General features: G+C 40.9%; 1 protein-coding gene across 3 annotated transcripts in view; it reads left to right on the top strand.

Annotated features, from left to right (window-relative positions):
- Positions 1–27,984, top strand: part of GPR156 (G protein-coupled receptor 156) — a 107,946-nt gene that overhangs the window by 27,771 nt on the left and 52,191 nt on the right. For all 3 annotated transcript variants that reach the window (XM_066347648.1, XM_066347650.1, XM_066347651.1), the window contains exons 2-3: positions 13,004–13,433; positions 13,643–13,779. In XM_066347648.1, coding sequence (XP_066203745.1) covers positions 13,338–13,433; positions 13,643–13,779 — 233 coding nt within the window. In that variant the 5' untranslated portion in view covers positions 13,004–13,337. The remainder of the gene's footprint in view (positions 1–13,003; positions 13,434–13,642; positions 13,780–27,984) is intronic.

The raw sequence follows: 27,984 nt of genomic DNA, 5'->3' as shown, positions 1-27,984 counted from the left end.
TGTTTCACAATATCTTTGATTTCTTCTTTGATCTCGTGTCAACCTATTCATGTTATTTAGCCTCCATATGTTTTTGTGTTTTTCAATTTTTTTTCTTGTGATTGATTTCTAATTTCATACCTATGGACAGAGAAGATACTTGATATGATTTAAAATTTTTTCAATTTACTAAGACTTGTTTTGTGTCCTAACATGCGGCCTATCTTAGAAATTGTTCCATGTGCACTAGAAAAGAATATATATTTTGCTGCTTTGGAATGAAATGCTCTGATAATATCAATTAAATCGTCTGATCTAGTGTGTCATTTAGGGCCACTGTTTCCCTGTTGTTTTTCTGTCTAGAAGATCTATCCACTGATGTCAATGGAGTGTTAAAATCCCTTCCTATTACTCTTATTATTTTCAGTCTCTCTCTGTATGTCCATCAAGATTTGCTTTATAAATTTAGGCGCTCCTATGTTGGGTACATAACTATATACAAAGGTTAGATCCCTTTGGTGGATTGATCCCTTTATCATTATGTACCTCTAATTATATTATCTCCAACTGTACCCTTTTGTTTTAAAGTCTATTTTGTCTGATATAAATATTGCTAGCCCAGATTTTCTTCATTTCCGTTTGCATGCAATATCTTTTTCCATCCCTTTACCTGTACTCTGTGCATGTCTTTCATTCTGATGTAGGTCTTTTGTAGACAGCATATATATAGGTCTTGTTTTCTTATTCATTTAGCTACCCTATGTCTTTTGATTGGAGCATTTAAAGACATTTGTATTTAAGTGATTATTGATTGTGTATTTATTGCCAGTTTGTTCTTTATAACTATGTTCTTTTTTCTTTCTTTTTCTTTAGCCTTTTCTTGTCTGGGAAGCTCTTTATTTCTCACTCAATTTAAATGATAGCTTTGCTGGGTAAAGTAGTCTTGGTTGTGGGTCTTGCTTTTCATTACTTTGAATAGTTTGTGCTAGTACCTTCTGTTCTGAAATGTTTCTGTTGAGAAACTATCTGAAAGTTTTATGGGAGATCCCTTGTAGGTAACTAACTGTCTTTCTTTGCAGCTTTTAAGATTCTCCCTTTGTCTTTAAACTTTGCCTGTTTAATTATAATGTGTCTCAGTATAGACCTCTTTGGATTCATCTTGTTTGGGATTCTCTGCACTTCTTGGACTTGTGTGTCTTCTTCCTTCATCAGGGAAGTTTTCAGTTATTATTTCTTCAAATACGTTCTCATTTTTTGCTCTCTTTCTTCTCCTTGGTACCTCTATGATGTGGATATTATTACTCTTTATATTGTCCCAAAGATCCCTTAAACTATCCTCATTTTTAAAATTCTTTTTCTTTAGGCTGTTCTACTCTTCTCTGCTACCTTGTCTTCTAAATCACTGATTCAATCATCTGCTTCATCTACCCCAGTGGTAGTCAACCTGGTCGTTACTGCCCACTAGTAGGCGTTCCAGCTTTCATGGTGGGTGGTAACGGAGCAACCAAAGTATAAATAAAAAGATAGATTTAACTATAGTACGTTGTTTTATAAAGATTTATTCTGCCAAACTTAGCGAAAATCCAACATAAAGTACTTGGTAAGTAATTATTATTATATGCTTTAATTTGCTATAACTCTGGTTTATAAATTTTATAAAGTAACGTTAACTTCCCTACTTTATAAATCACTATTACTGTGGAACCGGTGGGTGGTTAGAAAATTTTACTACTAACAGAGATACAAAAGTGGGCAGTAGGTATAAAAAAGTTGACTACCCCTGGTCTAACCTGTTTATTCCTTCTAGTACTTTCTTCACTTCAGATGTAGTCTTCGTTTCTGACTGGTTCTTTCTTATGGATTCTATATCCTTTTTTATGCTTACTATTTCTTTACGTTCTCACTGATTTTATCCATTCTTTCCTTAAGTTCCTTGAGCATCCTTATAACTATTGTTTTGAACTCTATAACTGGTAGATTGCTTGCTTCCATTTCATTTAGCTCTTTTTCTGGAGATTTCTCCTGTTTTTTCACTTGGAGAATGTTTCTTTGTCTTCCCATTTTGGCTGCCTCTTTATGTTTGTTTTTGAATATTAGGTAGATCTGCTAGGTCTTCCAGTCTTGGTAGTTTGTCCTCATGTAAAATAGATGTCCTATGGGACCCAGTGGCACTATCTCCCTGATCACCTGAGCTAGGTGCTCCAGGACTGTCCATTGCATAGATTAATGAGCCCTCTTGTTGTAATTGAGTCTTGATTGTTGTTTGTTTGTGTGCTGGGTCGACTCTCAGGCTTGCTGACTGTGAAGATTGACCTTAACCACAATGTACGAGCTGCTGTGCAGGTGCTGACCACACAAAGTGGAGTTTGCTTCAGCAGGGTCTGGAGCTTATTAGATCTCCCTTTGGATGTGCTGCTTTTGAAGCTAATTGGATCCTGTTCTGATGTTGTCTGAAGGTTGCCGCTGGGTATGCTGGTTCTGGGGCTTCGTAAGAGGTACTCTGGTACAGGTCAACGTCAGATGCTGCCTATGACTGGCCCAGGGCAACCTGTTTGGATCTACAGAGTGATCCAGAGTTTGTAGCTGCCTCTGTTGGATTGGGTATGTGTGGGAAGAATAAAACTATGAACCAAGGCCAGCTTCTACCAGTACCTAAGCCCAGGGGCAGATCAGCAAAAGGCCCAAATTACCCTGTGATCCACCTCTGTCTGCCTCCACCTATCTCTGCCTAACACTGCCTGTTTTGCTCAGTCACTGGAGGAGCCTCTGGAAGTACTTGAGTTGCAAGAGGTCGATTCTCAGTAATTTACCAGGTAAAAGAAAGTTGTGTACACCAGATTGATACAGGTTCCAACTTGGTGTTAGTGCTGGGTCTGAGGCTGCTCAGCAAAAGTCCTATAGTACACCAAGGCTAGCTTCTACCCACTGAGTGCCCACAGACCTTTTTGGTACGGTGGTGTCTCAGGCAGGCATGAGGGTGAGGCTAGCAGACCAAGATTTGGCCATATGAAGGGAGGGCTCTGCATTGGCACGTGAGGGATAAGTGGCTCCAGAGCTAGACCACACAACTCAGTCTGTCCCAGATTCTGCCCAGACCTTCTGAACAGCCTAAGCTTGGCAGGGCAGGGCCACCAGGAGTTGAGAGGGTGGGTCTAGTGCAGGGGTCCCCAAACTTTTTACACAGGGGGCCAGTTCACTGTCCCTCAGACCGTTGGAGGGCCAGACTATAAAAAAAACTATGAACAAATTCCTATGCACACTGCACATATCTTATTTTAAAGTAAAAAAACAAAATGGGAACAAATACAATATTGAAAATAAAGAATAAGTAAATTTAAATCAACAATCTGACCAGTATTTCAATGGGAACTATACTCCTCTCACTGACCACCAATGAAAGAGGTGCCTCTTCTGGAAGTGCGGCGGGGCCGGATAAATGGCCTCAGGGGGCCGCATGCGGCCGCGGGCCGTAGTTTGGGGACCGTTGGTCTAGTGGATCCTGTGAAGGGGAGGTGCTAGTCAGGCACAGGAAGGTGGGTAAAGTGGCCCCTGCCTCAGAGCCACAAAACTCAGCTCACTGACCCCCCGCACACCCTCAGTTTGCCTGGACCTCAACACCCGAGGCCCAGGCAGTTAACTCTTCCACGTGGCATGAGATCTGTAGGGAGGGGCAACAGGGAGTTGGAAGGATAGGGCTATTGCATTCCCAGGCGGTTGTTATTTGAAGGGGAGTGCTCCACGCAAGAAAGATGGTGTCTGTGGTGTGGGAGAATGACTCAGCACAGGAACCCTGGTGGCTGTCCCTTTAGGTCCCTCCCCAGAGCCACAAACCTTAGTCTCTTTTCACATGAGTCTAGTCTGCTCTTCTCTCCTTCTGCCAGAGCCCATGGTGAGTGGCTGTGAAAGAGAGTTTGCTGACCTTTTAAGAGGATGCATGGGGCTTTGGCAGACTTCCATCTCTCTCTGGTGGACAGAATCCTGGCTGATTTTCATAGTCATATATTATTTGGGTATTTTTCATCCTTATCCTCAAAGAGCCTGAATTGCTCTCACACGGGTGTCTTGGGTTGCACAGCCACAGTGAACAAGTTTCTAGAAATCCTGTGTCCAACTAAAACTGGAATTTAGAGATGCAGCATGTAACTTCACATATAAAAATTCTATATGTGTGAGGCTTTTCAGGGATGAGCCTCAGTAATTCCAAGGGGCTTGGGTCTTTGCTTCCTTTGAGGGATAGAACATTCAGTCACCTGAACACTGACCCTCAAAAACAAAGTTTTATTTACCTTTTTTCAACTATGTGGCCACTCTCACAAATGTCCTTTAAACTAATGTTCAGGCACCATGGATCCGCTTGCAAGAGAGATATTAATGAGTTCTCAGTCTATGTCCTGAGTATTCCACAGGGTAGAGGTCTCAGCTGTAGCAGCATAAAACTTGAGCTGTCCAAAACCAGCCTCTCAACCTTCAAATGATCATTCTCTCTGGTTCTTCTGGTGCCTGAATCTTGATTTGTCCTGACAGCTTACTGTTTCACTGAGCAATAGCATAGAGCTCTTCACAGCAGTTCACATCAAAGGAGTGCAGCCAAGTGGAATTATTCTTGATTCTTAATAGTTTTCAAATGAGAATTTTATTGCATATTAATGAGCACTAATTGACATTAGTGACTGGTTTTTATGGAAATCATGCACATATAATTTGCATAATAGTACCTAAGTGCTTTTAGGTAATGGTGCAATTCTGGATAGTTGGTAAGGGTTTTACTCGGTTGCTATTGTTTGTTTGTTTATTTAATTCCCAACTCCATGGGTGAAATAGTCTAAATGTTCCTAAGCAGCTTTTAGATCAGATAAGAAGATTTCTTTTTTGAAGAATTAGCGAGTTTGGCCTGACCTGTGGTGGCACAGTGGATAAAGCGTCGACCTGGAATGCTGAGGTCGCCGGTTCAAAACCCTGGGATTACCTGGTCAAGGCACATATGGGAGTTGATGCTTCCTGCTCCTCCCCTCTTCTCTCTCTTTCTCTCTCTCTCTTTCTCTCTCTCTCTCCTCCTTCTCTCCTCTCTAAAATGAATAAATAAAGTCTTTAAAAAAAAAAAAGAATTAGCGAGTTTGGCCTGGGCCTTTGAAGTTTGGGGTGGTCATTTGAAACACAATTTAATGTGCATGATCCAAGAGAAGACTCACCTTATTCAAGGCATTGAATTAAAAATGAGCTTAATAGAAAAAACCATTAGTGGAGTATCTGGGAAAAAAAAATTCCCAACTCCGGTTTCTGGCAATAGTGTGGAATACTAACAGGTCTCTGGGATCCATCTATAAGGTAGTAGTGACTGACAGTCCAATTTGTGTGTTTGTGTCAGCTTCTACTTGTGAGTACAGAGAGAGTCAGTAAAACACATCAGGGTGGAGCTCAGAAAGCAGGAGATGCTGTCACTGTATCAGAGGGAGACATTCCAGCCCTCTTTCATGAATCAAACTTCCTGTTTCTCCTGAGTTATAGGAGTATGCAAATGGTCTTAAGGATCAGTCCTAGGAGTCTAGGACTCCTAGATAATATTTTTCAGTGTCTCTGGGTCCACTTCAACAAATAGGTATTGATCACTTACTTCATACCAGGCACTGTGCTAGGCACTGAAACAAGACCATGTTGGCTTATTCCCTGCTGCATCTTAGCATAGGGACTAGCACATAATAGTTGACCAATCAATAGTTATTCAGTTAATGAACATGGTCTCTACCATTGGGGATGTGTACTTCATTATTCTTACAAAATCTGATTTTGAATACAGTATAAAGAACATAATTCTCTCAGTATAATTCAACCAAACAACCATAAAAGTTTAAACACTGTGTAGCAAAGGGAGAAATTAGGTTTAGTAGAAGAAAAGTTACAAGTAATATGAAGCTGAGAGGTTTTGTACAGCCTTTTGTAATATTGAGCAAAAATGTTCTCAGAGTGTGGGGAGATCACTAACTGCTGGGAAGCTGAGGCGGGGAGAGGCTTTGGAACACAGGGATTAGGAAAGAATGGTGGTATAGTTCAGGAGTTTGCACAAAGCGCCCCAAATCCCAAGATTTTGTTCTCTTTGAGATGTACGTCAGACTAAGGGAGTGCGTGAAGTGTGCTCTGAAGCTGGAAATGGAGAGAGACAGTCAGACAGACTCTCGCATGCGCCCGACCAGGATCCACCCGGCATGCCCACCAGGGGGCGACGCTCTGCCCACCAGGGGGCGATGCTCTGCCCCTCCGGGGGTCGCTCTGTTGCGACCAGAGCCACTCCAGCGCCTGGGGCAGAGGCCAAGGAGCCATCCCCAGCGCCCGGGCCATCTTTGCTCCAATGGAGCCTCGCTGCGGGAGGGGAAGAAAGAGACAGAGAGGAAGGAGAGAGGGAGGGGTAGAGAAGCAGATGGGTGCTTCTCCTATGTGCCCTGGCCGGGAATCAAACCTGGGACTTCTGCACGCCAGGCCGACGCTCTACCACTGAGCCAACCGGCCAGGGCCTCCATTCTGCTTTTAACATGCCCTAGGCAGGATGTCTTTGGAGCAGCCACCTCTCCTCCCCCTGCTCTTCCGGGTGGATCAAGAAATCCCTGCAGGAGCCCTGCTTCAGGGGCCTGGGGAGGGTTATTCAGAAATCATGAAAGTGTGTGGAAACCTCAACTGGAGGTACTTCAGAGGCTCTAAAAGGAAACTTTTATCATCTCTCTATTTTATAAGGCAAATCTGAGGTTCTGAGAAGCAGATTAATTCAGTCCACTTTACATTGTTGGGGAGAAAATGTATAAATTCCAAAACTAAGCTCTGGCCGGTTGGCTTAGCAGTAGAGCATCGGCCTGGCGTGTGGAAGTCCCAGGTTCGATTCCAGTCAGGGCACACAGGAGAAGCGCCCATCTGCTTCTCCACTTGCTCTCCCCCACTCCCTTCCCGCAGCCAGGGCTGCAATGGTTGGAGCATTTTGACCCCAGGCGCTGAGGATGGCTCCATGGCCTTGCCTAAGGTGCTGAAATAGCTCAGTTGCTGAGCAATAGAGCAGTGGCCCCAGATGGATGGACAGAGCATCATCCTGTAGGGGGCTTGCCAGGTGGATCCCAGTTCCAGCACATGCAGGGAATCTGTCACTGCCTCCCTGCCTCCTGCCTCTCACTTAATTAAAAAAATAAAAAATAAAAAATAAAACTATACACTCCCAAGGGAATATTCTTTTCCCTTCCACTGTGTTTCTTGTCTCTCTTGGACTGCCTCCAGACTTCTAACCAAGCCCTAAACTGTTACCCTTATGACCCTGCCTGCTTTCCCAAGCCTGGGCCTCTGCCCCACCTGTCCCAATGTGTGAAAGGCCAACCATACTTCCTTTAAAGCTCCTTTAAAGTAGTATAGAAAGAGCATTGAACTTGGGAGACCTAGATTCTATTCTTATATTTGCTGTGTAATCCTGAGCCTCTTAACCTCTGTGGGACTGTTTTCTGATCCATAAAATGAAGTGATTAGACTTTATCTGAGGCTTCTTCCAGCTCCATTAAGTCTGTAACTTCAACTTCTTTCCTTGGCTGACCTACCTCTTTCTAAATATGCAATACTTTCCCACCCTAATATCATGCCGATGCTCTATTAGAAAGTATTTACAACTCTGCTGAGGATCTATATGGCAGGTGGTCTTAGGGGAGGCTGAATCCCCTGTGTCCCGCTCACACCTGCTTGCTGCCCGCATGAAAGCTGTGGATGCTCAGGAACTAGAAGTGAATTGTCTGTTAGTGTAAGTGACCCATATGCAGTATGTTTGTAAATCTGCTGCCAGAACATAACACAGTGCATTCAAAGGTGATTAAAAATGCATTTTACATTCCCCGCTGTTTATAATTATCCATGTATCTGCTGCCTACATTAGCATAGTGAACACAGAGCTAATACCTCCGACAACATTGATGCTAGAAGGAACCTTAATGATATCTAGTACACGGCTGTTGGTGGTGGTGTTGTGAATAGATACATTTTTGATGCATTTGCATGTGATTCTGTCTTTCTTTTAGTGGGTAACCTGAGGTTGAGGTACTTCAAATAATGTATCTATTTACTCATATTGGGTAGAAACATCCCTGTTATTCTAATTGTCCTCCTTTTCTCTTGCTTCTAATATAAAATACATAGTGAGATGAAAAATAAAGAGATAAGGAAATCAGGACAAAGGAAAATAGTCATAGGATAATAAAATGAGCCAGAGATGCCTAACAGTTGCTATAAAGTGTGTCACGTGTTTGATTCTGAACTTCCCAGCAACCAGAAAACAGAGAGACATAGTATGAATGAGATAAAAATGTTTCTGAAAAAAAAGTTAACTTTTCCTGATATTTGATGGGAAAAGAAATGATACCATGTGTCCTCATGGAGGGTCCACTAAGTCAATGTTGTAGATCACACCCTCAACAATAGCCTATTAAAACCTACCATGCTAAAGTCCTTCATTCATTCAATAAGCATTTACTGAGTGTCTACTGTGTGCCATAGACATGTATATTTCAGTACACTACAGTTATTAGTTTTGATGCTGAAATTATCCTGTCATTGGCTAGTGGGAACCAGTTGACACCTGTATCATCGTGATATGACTCTGTAATCTCTGATAATTTTTTTATGTTCTTCTATGACAAGATGTCCCAAGTTCATTTTGTATATTTCTGGCTCCATAAATTGTCTATTTTGCTAAACAAAAAAACTGTTCCTTTTAGTTAAAAGTGGTGTTAAAGACCACAATGTGGGCAATTGGAGTGTTTATTGTTACTGGATTATAATTACTTACAAGTCTCAATTAACAGACTGGAAAATATGAATGTTTTAGAAAAAAAATTCTGAGTTTGTACTGATATTTACCATTGAAATTAAAGATTGAATTTATTTTACTTATTTTATTTCATTTGTGTATCTCTTTTCTCTTACTTTGAAAATCTTAGTTCCCAATGACATGAATATAACTACTTATTTGCTCTATCTAATATGTATGTGTGTATGTGTGTGTGTCCATACATATAAAATAGGAACAATACCCACTTAATGTAGTTTAAGATTTCGTTGTGGGCATTTTTGTCCTTAGGATATAAAATAAATTTACTGTTACTTAAAATAATTTTTCTCTATGTGGTTATACTATCAACTTGATATAGTTTGGTTTATTTCTTTCAATTCATTTTTAATTTTTAAAGATTGATTTTTTTCTTTTTAATTTTTTTAAGTAAAATATTTACATGGTTTCAGAATCAAAACTATGAACATTGAGAGGTCTGTTTGCCTCCCTGCTTTCTCCCCCTTGTTTTTTTCCTTCTTAGAGACTGTGTGTATATGGGGGTGTTCCCGGAGGGGTAGATCTGTCTCTTTGTGCCTTGGATTCTCTCTGTGTGGTCAGATGCCTCACCATTACTCTCTCGGACACATTGCTCCCACCCACTTTCCCAGTCACTTAACTCTTTTTCTTTTTTTCTTTTTTCATTTTCTCTCTCTCTCTCTCTCTCTCTCTCTGTCTCTCTTTTTCTCTCTCCCTTTCATTTCCTCCCTCCATCCCTTCCTTTCTCTCTCTTTTTTTTTATTTTAAGAGTATGTTTATTGGCCCTGGCCGGTTGGCTCAGCAGTAGAGCGTCGGCCTGGCGTGCAGGGGACCCGGGTTCGATTCCCGGCCAGGGCACATAGGAGAAGCGCCCATTTGCTTCTCCACCCCCCCCCTCCTCCCTCTCTGTCTCTCTCTTCCCCTCCCGCAGCCAAGGCTCCATTGGAGCAAAGATGGCCCGGGCGCTGGGGATGACTCCTTGGCCTCTGCCCCAGGCGCTAGAGTGGCTCTGGTTGCGGCAGAGCGACGCCCCGGAGGGGCAGAGCATCGCCCCTGGTGGGTGTGCCGGGTGGATCCCGGTCGGGCGCATGCGGGAGTCTGTCTGACTGTCTCTCCCCGTTTCCAGCTTCAGAAAAATACAAAAAAAAAGGAAAAAAGAGTATGTTTATTAAAGCTGGGGACAGTGACACAAAAGAAGGGCTTAAGATAGAAGAAGCAACAGGACACAGCCTAGGAAGTGCTCTACTTTGGCTCTATAGAAATGTTATGGGAAAGAAATGAGGCATGCTGGTCTGCATGGACTCACTGAGAAGTACAAGTTATAGTGACGGAAGTGAGCCAAGGCAGGGCTGCTGTTAGGTCTCTGAAAAGTCAGAGAGAGGGAGGGGGGCTTGGAGACAGATTCTAGGGTTTAGCCAGAAGAGCTGGTGCTGCCTTCTGCTCTCCTGGTTACAGGTCTCACTGGGACCCTTAGAGCTTAGGAGAAACAGAAGGGGAAAAATATACGCCTGAAGGAAGAAGGCACGGGCAGCTCTACAGAAAGAGAATGCAACTTCACACTTTTTGAAATCATTCAACTTTCCCCTCTCAATTACTGAGCCGTTCACTATTTTACCAGCTCCTCATGTGTGAATGTGAATGTGTGCTAAGGCTGGAGCTGAATGCCTGCCCATGGGAATGCCCAGTATCGTGATCATGTCAAGTTTCAGATATCCATGGACTGAAGAGGAACCTTGCACTCAAAGTTCCGTGCCAGTGAGTTCAGTCTGTTCAAGGGGACCTTTGAAATGTACTCAGAAACTTATCCCTCAGGGAATTTACATTCAGATGGCAACCCCGTCATATTCACAGACTCTCCCAAGGATGAATTGCGCTTAAGATTGTCAGCTTTCTAGGATCCATAGTGTTGAGTAGGCTCCTCAACCTTAACGTTATTGACATTTGGAGCTGAATAATTCTTTGTACTGTGTACCATCCTGCGAATCGGAGGATATTTAGCAGGATGCTTGGCCTCTACCTACTATATGTCAGTAGCATCCTACTTTCAGTTTTGACAATCACATTATCTCCAGACATTGCCAGACGCCCTCTGGAGGCACAGAATCACTCCAGTTGAGAACTACTGGTACAGATGGACTGCTGTGTGCCACACTCCAGGGAACCCATACTGGTGAAGCTCATGGAACTAAACATGAAAAATCCCACCAGGCCATTTGGTGTCCTCTTGGGAGAAGTCAGTCCAGAGTGTCTGTCCCATGTAGGCTGTATACTGGCGGGATATTGGTTTTATAATGTAAACTCTTGGATTCAAGGGCTGCCTCTACAGATTCTCTGCTCTTAAGTTTCCTTATTTGAAAACAGGGGACTGGTGGTGTTTACCTCACATGACGCTGTCGTAGTGAGAACAAAAATGAGGTATACACACAGATATATTTCAATATGACTTAAGGATATACAGACATGGACTTGATAATGTTTCAAATATAAGTGTACTTATTTGCCAGTGTGATTAAAAGGGAAATATAGGAAAAATATACTTTCCAGTCCATTATGTAGAACAGGCCTCCCTGTGGCTCACAGTATTGCTCTTATGCTAGAAGACACAGTAAGGGATGTCTAACTTTAAATAAAAGAAAATGAACAAAAGACCTTTTTGGCAATTTTAACTAAATTAGGATGCAGATAGTCATGTTTTTATATTTACTTCTTAATTAGCATTCAGTAATCTGACTACACTGCACAAGAATTTAAATGTCTTGACAGTAGATGGTGGCTGTTAGTTCTCTTGGGATTTCATTGTAATGAGCCTGGTAAATAATTCAGGACCATCTGAGAGGCCAGTGAATGGGCAGCACCTGGTATATTGTTGCTGTCTAAGCATGCAGAATCCAAAGATGGCATTCTACACCTGTCACTATTGTTCTGGCTTAAACACAGGCCCTATGTTCCGTGGCTATTGAAATAATAATTGATATTATTTTTTATTTTATTATCTTTTATTCTCCACAATAAAAGAAAGCTGAGCTGAGCTGTTTGAAAATCACAGAAAGCAGAAGGGATATCCTCTTATAAATTTCCGCTGGTCAAATTTTAAATCTGTTTTCTGTATTACAGACAGATTGCTTTAAAGAATTAAGGATTGGTTTACCTTTTTTGCCAGGGCTAATTTGAGCCTTTCTTTATTTCTACTTTTGTTCTGCAAGGTGGAGCTTCTCTGTAGATAACAGTATTATTCTTCTTGCAACATTTTCTGAGAGAAACATTATCCTCTGGCCACTCACTTGCTCTGTGGGCATTCCTGTAGTCCCTGAGTTTCTTTCCCTACTACCTGGGTAGTCTTCCCCACTTGTAGTAGTCTAGCGGTTTAAAAACAAACAAAAACGATCAGCAAAGGGCTTATGTATCCTCCTGTGACCCCAGCTGAGTGGACATAGAAAGTTCCTGCCCTCTGTGAGAGAACGAGAGTCAGAGGGACCGGCAGACATTGCAGGCGGACAGCACGGGGCACCATTGCCCACTGCCTCCCGGGATCAGACAAGTTGCTGGAAGGATCTTGGAAGGACAGGGGACTTCATAGGAGGGAAGAAAGGAAGATGTGTCTTATATGTCCAAACTAAAGTTTTTACAGTGCTGGGCCATAAAAAGGATCTGAAGAGAGGCTATAGGGCTTTATCTCTATAAAACTTTATAGCTAATTGTCAGAGATGTTTTGTCTTTGTTTCTAAATTGCTGCTTATTAAAGAGGTTTAAAATATGTTTAACTATATATTTAATTTTAAACTTTTGTTATATATAATAAAGTATATAAATATATATAATAACATATAACAATATAATTAAAATATATAAAATATTTAAATCTAAGAAACCATTTACACATATATGTATATAAGGATGTTTAATATATATATAATTTTTTGTATATGTATTATTTATGTGTGTATATATATAATTTTTTTTTAATAATTTTTTTAAAGACTTTATTTATTCAATTCTTTTTTCAGAGAGGAGAGAAAGAGAGAGGGAGGGAGAGAGGGGTGGGGAGGAGCAGGAAGCATCAACTCCCATATGTGCCTTGACTAGGCGAGCCCAGGGTTTTAAACCAGCAACCTCAGTGTTCCAGTTCGATGCTTTAACTCACTGCACCACCACAGGTCAGGCCTATATATAATTTTTTAACAGATTTGATTGCTTTCCTTTCTTTAGGGATCTGTGTGAGAGCACTTGGAGCAGCGACTGCCATCTGGTGGCAAGCCAGAATCGCCACCTCGTCGTTAGTAAGGCGCTCACTCCTGACTCACATGGTATGCACTGGCAACGGAGGACCAGGAGAGCCCGGAGGGTGGCTGATGAAGAAGCTTAGTGAGATCACCTTTCGCGTCCACCTGAATGGGTGGAAGATTTTGAGCCAGGAACCAGCTCCAAAATGGCGCCTCTGAAGAAAGGATTTGAGATGCTCTTATGTGTTCATCAAAGATCTGCTGGCTGCCTACCAGCAGGGAATCAAGACTGAATCAGTGAGCACCAAGAGGGGCATGACATGGAGCCTGAAATAAACTGCTCTGAATTGTGTGACAGTTTTCCTGGCCAGGGGCTGGATCAGAGACCCATTCATGATCTCTGCAAGACAACAATTGTAAGTCAGCAGCCATGGAGTGTCAGGGCTGCTCAGGAATGGATGTTGGTGGTGGTGGTGGTGGTGGTGGTGGGGAGTTAGGGTGGAAGAGGAGGAGGAAATGCTCATGAAGGGGATGTATTTCCAGGCTTTGGTGATGATGGGGAAGTTCATGTGTTATCTGTAGAAGAGCCTTCATTTTTAACCACTTCTCTTTATTCTGTTCTCAGACCTCTTCCCACCATAGCAGTAGGACCGTTTCTTCATTATCTCCTGTCCTCTTGGGTATTGTTTGGACTTTTCTCAGCTGTGGACTTCTTCTGATCGCTTTCTTTCTTGGCTTCACAATTCGCTACAGAAAGAACAGGTAAGTAGCCCTATGCCTAATTTCTCAGCTCCCATCGTGAAATCCAGGGTGTTAGTATCATTTTGGCACTGTAAGCTGCTAGCCGGTATAGTAAAGCTTGTCTCCTACTGTGGCACTAAACTGTGTAAGAAGTTCCGCCCTCAGTGGTCCTGACCTTGCGGTACAGTTCCCTCTTGAGGAGAAAGATCTAGTCCAATGTTGTACTACCTACTACAAGGTCCCCCCCCCAAAAAGAGAGTGAAGAGTCTCTCATAAAGGAGAGTACAGTCCTTCTATGAAGATGAAGTATTTTAGATTAAAAAATAGAATATGTAAAGAAATCTTCCAAAGGAATACTAACATTTATGGCAGCACAATTGGAACCAGTCTGGGGGGCCCAAGGCTTCTGCAAATATAGTGAAGCTCTACTACTGGCTGTTCTGCTAGCCAGTCTGACTGGTTGGAAAGTCACTGACTCATCGGAGTAAATAAACAAATGACAACTTCCTTCTGGAGGGACTTGGAAACTCTTGCCTTCCCTGCTATTCGATCCTTGTCTCAGGGACCAATCCATCTCTTCCAGTCTAACACTCTGTACCCTCATCCTGCCCTCGCTGCCCCAGGCTGCTTCCAGCCCTCTCTCCCTGCCCCTCAGCTGTTTTTTTTTTCTGGATGGAGCCCACATCAGATTTCAACAACACCCTCAGAGAGGCCAAATTCGTCTGGCCCTGCACCAGCCTTACACTTAGCGGCGATCAAGTGTGTCGTACTCCATTACCTGGTTCCAGCAATCAGATGAGCATCAGTCAGTTGAATGTGTCTAGCAGGCATATTGAGGTGCCATTGGCCATTTGAAGCTTGGAGGCCATGGAATTTTTAAGTAGCAGTGACTTGATCTGCTGGGCCAACCTCAGTATGGCAGTGATATGTGGCGCGCTGACCTGAGTGTACTCCTAAAGATGCTCCAGCCACTCTCGTTCTATTCTTCAGATACACTAAACCTATTCCCATCTCAAGGCCTTTGACGTGCTGCCCTTGACTGTTTCCCAGCCCCTCACAGTCTTCTCCAGATCTTTCCGTGACTCGTTATTGCTTTTTGTATAGGTCTTGGCTCAAATGTCACCTCTTCAGAGAAGCCTTCCTTGATCATCTTATCTAAAGTAGCCTCTCTATCCAGTGGACACCCAGCCACCACATCTCATTCAATTTTCCATTACTGTTTTATTTTCTTCATAGCGAGTTTAACTCTCTGATATTACCATATTTATTGATTTACCTTTTTAGTATCTGTATCCTCCCCCAAAATGTGAATTAAAGCCTATGAACATGGGGACCTTGTCTGTTATGCTCACCACTGTCCCCAACATTTAGAACAGACCCTGGAATATAATAGGTGCTTAGTAAATATGTTTTCAGTGATTCTAGGAGGAAGGAGAGTTTAATCCTAGTGGTGGCTGCTACCAGAATATGACTAGGAAAATCACACATTTCAAGGTTAGAGAACTATGAAATACAATCTTTTCAGCTGCAACACATTTCTATAGTGCCAATTAATACCTAATTGGCAAATAAGAAAATAATATTATTGGTTCATATGTAATTTTTTCCCAGATAATCAATGGTTTAAAGAATTTAGGGGCAAGCTTTCTTACAGTTAAAAAGGAAGCCTTGGCCCTGGCCGGTTGGCTCAGCGGTAGAGCATCGGCCTGGCGTGCAGGGGACCCGGGTTCGATTCCCGGCCAGGGCACATAGGAGAAGCACCCATTTGCTTCTCCACCCCCCCTTCCTCTCTGTCTCTCTCTTCCCCTCCCGCAGCCAAGGCTCCATTGGATCAAAAATGGCCCCGGGCGCTGGGGATGGCTCCTTGGCCTCTGCCCCAGGCACTAGAGTGGCTCTGGTCATGGCAGAGCGACGCCCCGGAGGGGCAGAGCATAGCCCCCTGGTGAGCAGAGCGTGACCCCTGGTGGGCGTGCTGGGTGGATCCCGGTCGGGCGCATGCAGGAGTCTGTCTGACTGTCTCTCCCCATTTCCAGCTTCAGAAAAATACAAAAAAAAAGAAAAAAAAAAAAAAAAGGAAGCCTCAAGCCAAGAATACTATGGCACTGCCCTCACTGACAACAAATAGCAGCTGGTTTAATGGCTCTAGGCACTGGTGTCCTTCCTACATGAAGCTACCTGGCAAAGCTGTAGTAGTAGATGAAGAAGCAGAAAAGACATTTCCTTTGTGTTTAAATAACTGATTGTTGAAGAAAGCCCAGATCCAGAGCCGATTTTAATGATAATGTTATTTATTGGAGGCAAATACCCTTGATGATCTATGTCTTGCAGATTTAAAGCTGAAAGAATCGGCTATAATCCTGGGTACAAATGATAGTGGACATTTACTGAGTGCTAGTTTTTAAATGAGAATAATTATTTTTATTAGTGTTCTGGTTACAAAGTTAAATATGTTTCAACTGTTCTTGGCCCCTGCCATTTCCCCCAAAACACATTATTTTTTATACAGCACTTTGTAGAATTTTAAAATTCTACAGGGTTTTAAAATCATTTCTATATCCTTTTAAAATAAGAACACTTGTAAACAGTGTTGTAGTAGAACAACTATATTTACTGCCTGTCTTGCTTGCAGTGGGAGCATGACTTGGCATGAAGAGTAAAATATTAAGAGATGTTGTGAATAAAAACACATTTTGCAGTTAAGTCACTTACAAGGTCAAATAGTGAAAGATAGGGCAACTCAGTTTCAAAAGTGCTTTCTTAAGTAATAAGATTTGTTCAAAAGTGTAGCATCACAATTAGATGCTTTATTTCATTCTAGTTCTGTGGTCTCTAAGTTTGTGACTGTGTGTATATATGCACGCATATACACACATACATTTACCAAAGGAAAGAAAAATATTTTAATAAAAAAAAATACTAACATTTGAATTTTCTTGCAGATAATGCATTTTTGATAAAAAAAAATTTTAATTTAATCTGCAAGAGAAAATCAGTAAAGACAGACAAGACTTGAATAGAACTATCAACTGACTTGATTTAACTGACATTTATTTAATCCTACACCCAACACCTATAGAATACCCATTCTTTTCAAGTATACATGGAATGTTTACTAAGGTAGATCATATTCTGGGACATAAAAAAGTCTTCATTAAATTTAAAAGGATTCAAGTCAAATATCGTATGTTCTCTGACTATAGTAGATTAAATTAGAAATCCATAACAGAAAGATCTCTGGAAAATACTGAAATGTTTGAAAAATAGACAGAACACTTTAAAATAATTCATGTCAAGGAAAAAATCAAAATAGAAATTATAAAGTATTTTCAACTGAATGAAAATGAAAATATAACATCAAAAATTTTGGGGCCCTGGCCAGTTGGCTCAGTGGTAGAGTGTCGGCCTGGCGTGCAGGAGTCCCAGGTTCAATTCCTGGCCAGAGCACACAGGAGAAGCGCCCATCTGCTTCTCCACCCCTCCCCCTCTCCTTCCTCTCTGTCTCTCTCTTCCCCTCCCACAGCCAAGGCTCCATTGGAGCGAGGTTGGCCCGGGTGCTGAGGATGGCTCCATGGCCTCTGCCTCAGGCACTAGAATGGCTCTGGTCGCAACAGAGCGGCACCCCAGATGGGAAGAGCATCGCCCCCTGGTGGGCATGCCGGGTGGATCCTGGTCAGGCGCATGTGGGAGTCTGTCTGACTGCCTCCCCATTTCCAACTTCAGAAAAAAATATATATATAAAAAAAAAAGTTTTTGGATGTCATTAAGGCAGTACTTGGTGGCAAAGGTTGGTGTGTGGGGGAGTAGGTTATAGTACTAAATGCCATATTAGAAAAGAAGAAAGATCTGCTGTACAAAACAGAATAAAAAGCAAATAGTTCCCAAGGTATGCAGAAGAAAGAAAATGATAAAAGATCAGAGGAGAAATTGATAAAATAGAAAACAAAATGAAAAACAGTAAAACCAAAGCTCTTTGTGAAGATTGGTACAGTTGACCAACCTCTAACTCACATGATCAAGAAAAAATGAGAGAAGATTTAATTAACAAATAAAGAAGGGAGAAGTGACATCACCTTAGATTCTACAGGTATTAGAAGAAGAATAAGGAGATATTAAGAACAACTACAGTACCCTAACCAGTGGTAACACAGTGAATAGAATATCAAACTGGGATGCTTATATCCCAGGTTTGAAACCCTGATGTTTCTGGCTTGAGTGTAGGCTCATCTGGCTTGAGCACAGGCTTGCCAGCTTGAGTACAGGGTTGCCGGCTTGAGCGTGGGATCATCAGCAAGATCCCATGGTCACTATATTGAGCCCAAAAGTTGCTGGCTTGAGCCCAAGGTTGCTGGCTTTAGCAAGGGGTCACCGGTTTGGCTTGAGACCCCTGGTCAAGGCACATATGAGAAGGAATCAAAGAACAACTAAACTTGATCCAACAATGAGTTGATGCTTCTCATCTCTCTCTCTTCCTGTCTATATGCCTCTGCCCCCCCCCTTTCTCACATGCTTAAAAAAAGAACAACTATGGTAGGCAGTCTCTAAGATGTTCTTCAGTGATTCCTATATCCTGATAGTTACATTCTTGTGAAATCCTCTCTCCTTGAGTATAGGCTGAACTTACTGACTTGCTTATAAATGAGATGTCACTTTTAAGACAAGGTTACAAAAAGACTATGGCTTTCATCTTGGATCTGTCTCACTCTTTCAGTCACTCAGTCTGAGGGAAGCCATCTGCCATGTTGTGAGCTGCCCTTTGGAGAGGCCCACAATGCAAGGAACTGATGTTTCCAGTCTGCAGCCAGCAAGGACCTGAAACTTACTAATAACCATGTCAGTGAGATTGACAGTAGATCTTCTGAAGCCTTCCAATAGCAATGTGAATGAGCGTAGAAGCAGATTTCCGCCCAGTGAAACCTGGAAGAACAGCAGCCATAGCTGACCCATTGACAGCATTCTTATGAGAAACCCAGTGCCTGTATTGTTACAGTTTTACTCAAACTCTTCTAAAACACTGAAAATAGTGGAGCATTTTCTAACCCATTTTGAGGACAGCATTACCCTGACATGAAAACCTAACGACAGCAATGACAAAAGAACCCTATAAGCTAATATCCCTCATGAGCACAGATCCAAAATTCCAAACAAAATATTAAAAAATTGAGTCCAGCCAAATATCAAAAGGATAATGTATCATGACAAAGGAATGCAATGTTGGTTTAACATTCAAAAATCAATCAAGGTAATTCAACATGGCTTAAAAAATATATATGATAATCTTAATAGAGAAAAAGCATTTGACATGATTAAACATCTTGATAAATATCAACAAACTAGGAATACAAGAGAACTTCCTCAGTCTAACAAAGTACATCTATGAAAAACCAATAGTTAACACCATTTTTAAATTTATTTTTATTTTTTTATTTTTACTTATTCATTTTAGAGAGGAGAGAGAGAGAGAGAGAGAGAGAAGGGGGGAGGAGCAGGAAGCATCAACTCCCATATGTGCCTTGACCAGGCAAGTGCAGGGTTTTGAACCAGTGACCTCAGCGTTCCAGGTCAACGCTTTATCCACTGCGCCACCACAGGTCAGGCGCTAACACCATTTTTAATGCACTGATTAAAAGACTGATTACACCCTGGCTGGTTGGCTCAGTGGTAGAGCATTGGCCTGGCGTGCAGGAGTCCCGGGTTCGATTCCCGGCCAGGGCACACAGGAGAGGCGCCCATCTGCTTCTCCACCCCTCCCCCTCTCCTTCCTCTCTGTCTCTCTCTTCCCCTCCCGCAGCCAAGGCTCCATTGGAGCAAAGTTGGTCTGGGCACTGAGGATGGCTCTATGGCCTCTGCCTCAGGCACTAGAATGGCTCTGGTTGCAACAGAGTGGCGCCCCAGATGGGTAGAGCATCGCCCCCTGGTGGGCATGCCAGGTGGATCCTGGCCGGGCGCATGTGGGAGTCTGTCTGACTGCCTCCCCGTTTCCAACTTCAGAAAAATACAAAAAAAAAAAAAAAAGACTGATTACTTTTTAAAAGACTGATTACTTTCCCATTAAGATCAGAAAAAGGACAGGATTTCTGCTCTTACCACTTTTATTCAACATTGGAAATTATAACCCTATATATATGGGAAACTAGTTTTCAACAGAGGTGCCAAGGCCAGTTTGTGGAGAAGGGACAATAGTCTTTTCAACGAATGGTGCTGACACAATTGGATATTCACATGAGAAAATAAACTTTGATCTACATCTTATATCACATTCTGAAATTAACTCAAAATGGATTGATCATAGACCTAACTAAATATAAAACCTAAAACTAAAATTTCTTAAAGAAAACATAAGAGAAAAATGTTGTGACCTTGAAATAAGCAAAGATTCCTTCAATACAATACTAAAAGCACAAACCATAAAAGAAAACATTGGTAAATAGGAGATAAAATTTAAAAATCTCTTCTAAAGAAAATCTTCATAAAATAAAACAAAAACCACAGCCTGGAAGAAAATATATGCAAATCATGTATCTGATTAAAAAAATATCCAGAATATATATATAAAAAAACACTAAGAACTCAATAATAAGGAAACAAACAATAAAAAAGTGAGTGAAGAATTTGAACAGACACTTCACCAAAGAAGATATATGAATGGCAAAAAGGATATGAAAAGAGGTTCAACACCATTAGTCACTAGGGAAATGCAAATTAAAACCAATTAACTACCACTATATGCCTATTAGAATGGCTAAAATTTTAAAAGACTGACTAAATTAAGTGTTGACATACACTACTGGTGGACATGCAATCTGGTACAACCACTTTGGAAAATAGTCTATCAATTTCTTTAAAAATTCACCACACACCTACTATATAATCTATTTTATTCAAGCAAAATGAAACTATATATCTATACAAAAACTTGTACACCAATGTTCACAACGAACTTTTATTTTTTAATTTTTTTAGCAAGCGAGAAAGAGACAGACAAGAAGGGAGAGAGAGATGAGAAGCATTAACTCATAGTTGCAGCACTTTAGTTGTTCATTGATTACTTTCTCTTACATGCCTTGACCTGGGGGTTCCAACTGAGCCAGTGACCCCTTGCTCAAGCCAGCGACCCTGGGCTTTAAGCCAGCAACTTATGGGCTCAAGCTGGTGGGCCCATGCTCAAGCCAGATGAGCCTGCAATCAAGCCTGCAACCTCAGGGTTTTGAACCTGGGTCCTCAGCATCCCAGGTTGAGGCTCTGTCTACTGTGTCACCACCTGATCAGGCACAACAACTTTATCTCAAAACCCAAAGCTGGAAATAACACAAATATCCATCAACAGGTGAATGGGTAAACAAATTGTGGTATATTCGTACAATAAAAGACTACTCATCATTAAACAGAATGAATTATTGATACTTAGAACAGTATGGATGAATTTAAAAATAATTACATTGAGTGAAAGAAGCCAGGCAAAAGAGATTACATATTATATAATTCCAATTATACAAAATTCTAGAAAATTAAGCAAATCTTTACTAATCTGTAGTGATAGAAATCACATCATTGGTTGCCTACAGGCATGTGGCCGGTGAGACAGAAGGGTAGGAAGGATGGATTATAAAAAAAAACTTGTGGAAACTTTTGGGGTGATAGATATGTTTGTTACCTTGATTGTGATGTTTCACAAGTGTATATACATTTATCAAAACTTATTAAATCATGACTTTAAATATGTACAGTATATTGTATGTCAGTTGTACTCAATAAAGCTATTTGGAAATGCGGTCTAGACACATTCTTATTTTTCTGAGAAGGTTCTTATGAGAAAAAAAGTATAAAGTATCTGGTATTCTTTTCCAGAGCATCCTTCTAGGTGATCTAAAATCCATCTGATAACTTTTCTAGACATTAATGTCAGATATAATAATGCATTCTATTTTCTACATTCTTCATGCAGTTTAATAAGGACCATAATGACTTAACTCTTGGAACAAGGCAGATATTTTAGGCCCAGAGGGTAGCTTTCTTAGTGCCTCCTCTGATATGCATAAAATAAGGTCAATGTCAAAAGTTCTGCCTGAAGCGCCCTGGCCAGTTGGCTCAGTGGTAGAGTGTCAGCCAGTGTGGGGAAGTCCTGGGTTTGATTCCTGGCCAGGGCACACAGGAGAAGCACCCATCTGCTTCTCCACCCCTCCCCCTCTCCTTCCTCTATTTCTCTCTTCCCCTTCTGCAGCCAAGGCTCCATTGGAGCAAAGTTGGCCTGGGTGCTGAGGATGGCTCTATAAAGCTATTTGGAAATGTGGTCTACACACATTCTTATTTTTCTGAGAAGGTTCTTATGAGAAAAAAAGTATATTGTATCTGGTATTCTTTTCCAGAGCATCCTTCTAGGTGATCTAAAATCCATCTGATAACTTTTCTAGACATTAATGTCAGATATAATAATGCATTCTATTTTCTACATTCTTCATGCCTCCGCCTCAGGCGCTAGAATGGCTCCAGCTGCAACGGAGCAACGCCCCAGATGGGCATAGCATTGCCCCCTGGGGGGCGGGGCATTCCAGGTGGATCCTGGTGGGGCACATGTGGGAGTCTGTCTGACTGCCTCCCCACTTCTAATTTCGGAAAAATACAAAAAAAAAAAAAGTTCTGCATGAAGCTAAACATGTTCAATTAAAAGACTATCTTTTATTCTGAGAGTTTACTCGCTGTCATTGCTGTATTTATTCTCTGCCTTCAGAAAACCCAACACATTGTATGACTCATGGTTCTCAAGCATGTTGTTGTACTTCTGAGACCAGATTTCACATTATTTTCTATTATAATAAAAGGCCTCAAGGTCTACACACTTTTGAAAAGGATTAGACTCATCCTCATCTTTTGTTTGTTCTTTCTGTTCCTTAAAGTCTTATACTACCACCTGAGTGAGGTTAATCAATATCTACAGTAAAAATTTCCTGAGCTAAACACCTACTATGCTGAGGAGACCATGGGAAATGTGATTTTAAGCTTCAGAGCTTCAAATGCATCACCTGGGTGGAAAAAAACATGAGCAAATCCAAAAAGTATATTCTATTTTTTAAAAAATAACTCTTTAGGCCCTTGGCTGGGTAACTAAGTTGGTTAGAGAGTTGTACCGATATACTAAGTTGCAGGTTCAATCCCTGGTCAGGGCACATACAAGAATCAACCGATGAATGCATACATGGAACAACAAATCGATGTTTTTCTCTCTCTCTTTCTCTCTCTTTTCCTCCCTCCCTTTCAAAATCAACCAATAAAATAAAAATAAAGACAGCTTTTCAGAAAATAAAGCCTTGCTTGAGGGATAGGAGCTGTAGGCCTTTCATATCGATTGTTTCAGATCTGTCCACTTTGTGGTTTGAGGAATTGGAGCTGAAGGGAAGGTGACCAGGGGGGAAGGAAGGCAGTACTGGTTTGCTGGCTTTGAGAAAGTTTGCACTTTGGCCCTGGCCTGTTGGCTCAGCGGTAGAGTGTCGGCCTGGCGTGTGGGGGACCCGGGTTCGATTCCTGGCCAGGGCACATAGGAGAAGCGCCCATTTGCTTCTCCACCCCCACCCCCTCCTTCCTCTCTGTCTCTCTCTTCCCCTCCCGCAGCCAAGGCTCCATTGGAGCAAAGATGGCCCGGGTGCTGGGGATGGCTCTTTGGCCTCTGCCTCTGCCCCAGGTGCTAGAGTGGCTCTGGTCTCAGCAGAGCGACGCCCCAGAGGGGCAGAGCATCGCCCCCTGGTGGGCGTGCTGGGTGGATCCCGGTCGGGCGCATGCGGGAGTCTGTCTGACTGTCTCTCCCTGTTTCCAGCTTCAGAAAAATACAAAAAAAAATAAAAAAAGAAGAAAAAAAGAAAGTTTGCACTTATATTGTGCCGTACGAGGATTTCCGGGATCTCATCTATCATTTTTGGTTTGATGGTTATTGTCAATTGCCTGTGACAAATCCATATATAGCCTACTGGTTCTGTTTCTCTGATCTAACCCTATCTAATACACTAGGAAAAGATATGCAGTATCTCTACATAGAAGATCATAACACATTTTAAGAGAAGTTATAAAGAGTTCTAAATAAATAAATTATATATTTCTAGACTGGAAGATTCAGTATTTTAAAGATATAATTTCTCCCCAGACTGATGTATAATTTAATATAATTATGAGGAAAGTTCCAACATTTTTTTTCTGGTGAACTCACCAAACTGAGTCTCAAATTTATATGGAAATTCAAAGGGCTAAAAATAGCCTGGGGAAAAAAAATGGACAAAATGAGGGAATTTCCTCTTTTGGGTATTAAGATCCATTACAAAGCTAGTAATTAAGACATGCTGAGTATGCTGTTGGGGCAGGGGATAGATAAACAGTCCGATGGAACAGAATACAGAGAATCTAGAAACAGACCCAAGCACATATGGACACTTTTTAAATAAATGGTGCTGGGTCAGCTGACTATTCACATGGGGGGCGGGGAATGTAACTGGAATCCTACCTAACAAAATCATCTGCAGGTGGACTGTATGTCTAAAAGCAAAAGTCAAACAATAAAGCTTCAAGAAGATAATAAAGGAGAATATATTCATGAACTTGGAGCAGGAAAACATGTCTTCAATAGGACCCAAAAGTATAAATACTATTAATGAAAGAAAAGATTGTTAAATTGTTCTATCTAAATACTGAGAACATCTTTTGTTCACTAAAATATACCACTAAGAGAGGAAAAAGCCATAGAGTGGGAGAATATATTCACAATGCATGTATAGTATTATCAAAGGATATTTATCCAGGATAAAGAACTATAAATCGATAATAAAAACACAGAGAACACAATTTTTTAATGGGGAAAAGAAACAGCTGCTTCAAAAAATACATCCAGGTATCCAATAAACAAATAAAAACGTGCTCAATTTTATTAGTCATCGGAGAAATGCAAAGTAAAGCCACAATGAGATACCACTACATGCTCACTGGAATATCTACAAGAAAGAATTTTTTTAAAGTTTGACAAAACCAAGTGTTGAAAAGGATGGGGAGCATCTGGAATTCCTCTGCATTTTTGTGGGTGTATACATTGTTATAATCACTTTAGAAAATGGTTCAGTATAATCTTCTAAACTTGAACATGTTCATACACCATGTCAGAAATTCCAGCAAAAATTGCATACATGTATTCACCAAAATAGATGTACTAGAATGTTCTTAACAGTGTTATTCATGATCGACCCAAACTGGAAACTTCTCAATTGTCCATCAGTAGTAATAATAAATCACTGTATATGTGATGATCAGCTACTATACAACAATGAGAATAAATAGTCTACAACTACGTGCAACAATATGGATAACATTCACAAAAATAATGTTGAGGAAAAAAAGAAAAAGAAAAAACAGCCAGGCACAAAGATTTACCCTGAATGAGTCCACTTATGTGAAGTACAAAACCAGGTAAATCTAATTTATGATGTTAGAAGTCAGGATAGTAGTTACTCTAGAGCAGGGGTCCCCAAACTTTTTACACAGGGGGCCAGTTCACTGTCCCTCAGACCATTGGAGGGCCAGACTATAAAAAAACAAACTATGAACAAATCCCTATGCACACTGCACATCTTATTTTAAAGAAAAAAAAAAAGGGAACAAATACAATATTTAAAATAAAGAACAAGTAAATTTAAATCAACAAACTGACCACTATTTCAATAGGAACTATGCTCCTCTCACTGACCACCAATGAAAGAGGTGCCCCTTCCAGAAGTGTGGTGGGGCCGGATAAATGGCCTCAGAGGGTGCTGCATGCGGCCCGCGGGCCTTAGTTTGGGGACCCCTGCTCTAGAGGTTGGGGGTGGGGAGCTCAGTAACAAGAAGAAGGCTTCTGGAACGCTGGCAATGTTCATTTCTTGACCTGCTTGCTAGTTGCATGTAGGTGTATTGGTTTTCAAAAATTCAAGGGATTATATGTTTATAATATACTTTACTTTTAAAAGAGTGAAGTGAGAGAAAGGTGGAGTGGGGGAGCAGGAAGCATCAACTCATAGTTGTTTTCCTTGTATGTAACTTAATAGGGCAAGCCAGGGGTTTCAAACTGGAGACCTCAGCATTCCAGGTCAACACAGGTCCAGCTGTACTGTGCCACCCAGGTCAGATGCTTATAATGTACTTTTTAAAAATTGATTTCAGAGAGAGGGAGAGAAACGCTGACCTGTTGTTTCACTTACTTATGCATTCATTGGTTGATTCTTGTATGTGCCCTGACCAGGGATCAAACCGTGTGGACAACCTGGTGTACAGAGATGATGCTCTTCCAGTGATTTTCAACCTTTGTTTCTTACGCACTCATAAACTAATTACTAAAGAAAAAGGGGCCCTGACCTCTTCTTCTTTAGTAACTAATTTATTTGTGCCATGAGATGAAAATGGCTGTATTTAGTCAGGGGCACTGACCTTAGTAATTAGTGTGTATTTGTGCCATGAAAAAAAAAAGGTTGAAAAGCTACCTGACCAGAGCCTAATATATTATTCCTTATGCACGTTTTTCTTCAATTAAAGTTATAAAAATTATCTTGGAGTTTCCTAAATAAACAAAGAAAATATCCCAAAGGAAGAAACATGTCAGCTTATCAGTGGAGACAAAACTTTTTAATACTGTTTTCCAAAAAAAATTCTCACTTAAGGTTTTGTATCATGAAAATTGAAAGATAAAATGGATACTATAAATGCAAAAGTGAATTGCCTAAGACTATTTTATGGCACCACTGATAGCAGTAAAAATACTAAGAATTTTTTTTATCAAGACAACATCAGTAAATGACATCGAGAGTGCAAAAAAAACAGAAGAAAAATAAATACATATAGTGTCATCAAATTTAAAATTTTTGTGCTTCAAAGAACACTATCAAGAAAGTTAAAAGAACCCAGAGAATGGGAGAAAATATTTTCAAATCATATATCTGATAAGGGACATATATCTAGACTATATAAAGAATGCTTATAACTCAATACTAGAAAGATAACCCAATTTTATAATGTGCAAAGGATCTGAATAGATGTCTCCAAACAAACAAACAAAAAATACACAAAGGGCCAATAAGCACATGGAGAGATGTTTGGCATCATTAGCCATGAAGGAAATGCAAATCACAACCACAGTGAGTTACCACTTTCTATCCTCTAGGATGGCTAGAATAAAAAACGAGAGAGAATAACAAGTGTTGGTGAGGATGTGGATAAACTGGAACCTCATATACTGCTGGTGGGAATGTAAAATAGTGCAGCTGTTATGGAAAACAATTGGGTAGTTCCTCCAAATATTAATCATAGTTACCACATTACCCAGCAATTAAATGGCTAGGTTATACCCAAGAAAATGAAAACATGTCTACGTAAATATTTGAATGTTCATAGCAGCATTATTCATAATAGGCCCAAAGCAGAAACGACTCAAATGTCCAAATGAAAGAAGTCAGTCACAAAAAGACCATATATTGTCCATCTATATGAAATGTCTAGAATAGACAAGTCTGTAGAGACAGGAGGTAATTTAGCAGTTGCCTATGGATGGGAAAAGCAAATTAAAATAAGATGTTAAACAAAACTTTCAAGGCTGAAAGCTGTCCTGAAAGAAAAGGTTTATTGAGCCATATATTAGCCAGAGAAGAAGGACCAGGCCCCAGGCCATCCAGTGTAGACCACCTGCAGCCGGGCTCCGTGCAGAAGATGGACATGTCCCCCACCCTGGGCTCATAGGGCTTTTTAATACAGTGTTTAGAGAAGAAAAATGTCAATTGTTTTGAAAGAATTTATATTGCCTGTATATAAGGGGGAGAGGAGAAGGTTAAGAGGAAATAGTTCTGAAATAGGTGAATAATCCATAAAGAAGAAGTACTTGGTGCTTTTGAATTGGTGGTGGACAGCAGTCCAGAAAGTTCATGCATAAGCAGTATGTGCTGGCATCTGGTGATCTTCTATTCTTTGTAGATAATCACTGAAATAGCCTCCTGGAAGTTGATTCAAAGTTCCAATATATATTCAGGAGTAGAAGCAGTCTTTTGTTGATTTTAGACCCATGGCTGTTAACTGATTAACCTCTTTTTTCTCTTCCTCTCATCCTCTAGCCTGCTATAATTCAACTTGGGGCATCTCAGATTTTTCTCTTGTCAGAGATATAACACCAAATGGCTTTCACTTTTAGAGATAATGTTAAGATAAAGATGTAAAGCTATAAAACTCTCATCTGTTCAC

This window comes from Saccopteryx leptura, chromosome 8 (genome assembly GCF_036850995.1).
Source record: "Saccopteryx leptura isolate mSacLep1 chromosome 8, mSacLep1_pri_phased_curated, whole genome shotgun sequence".
Lineage (NCBI taxonomy): Eukaryota > Metazoa > Chordata > Mammalia > Chiroptera > Emballonuridae > Saccopteryx > Saccopteryx leptura.
This window is presented reverse-complemented; position numbering and strand designations above follow the sequence as displayed.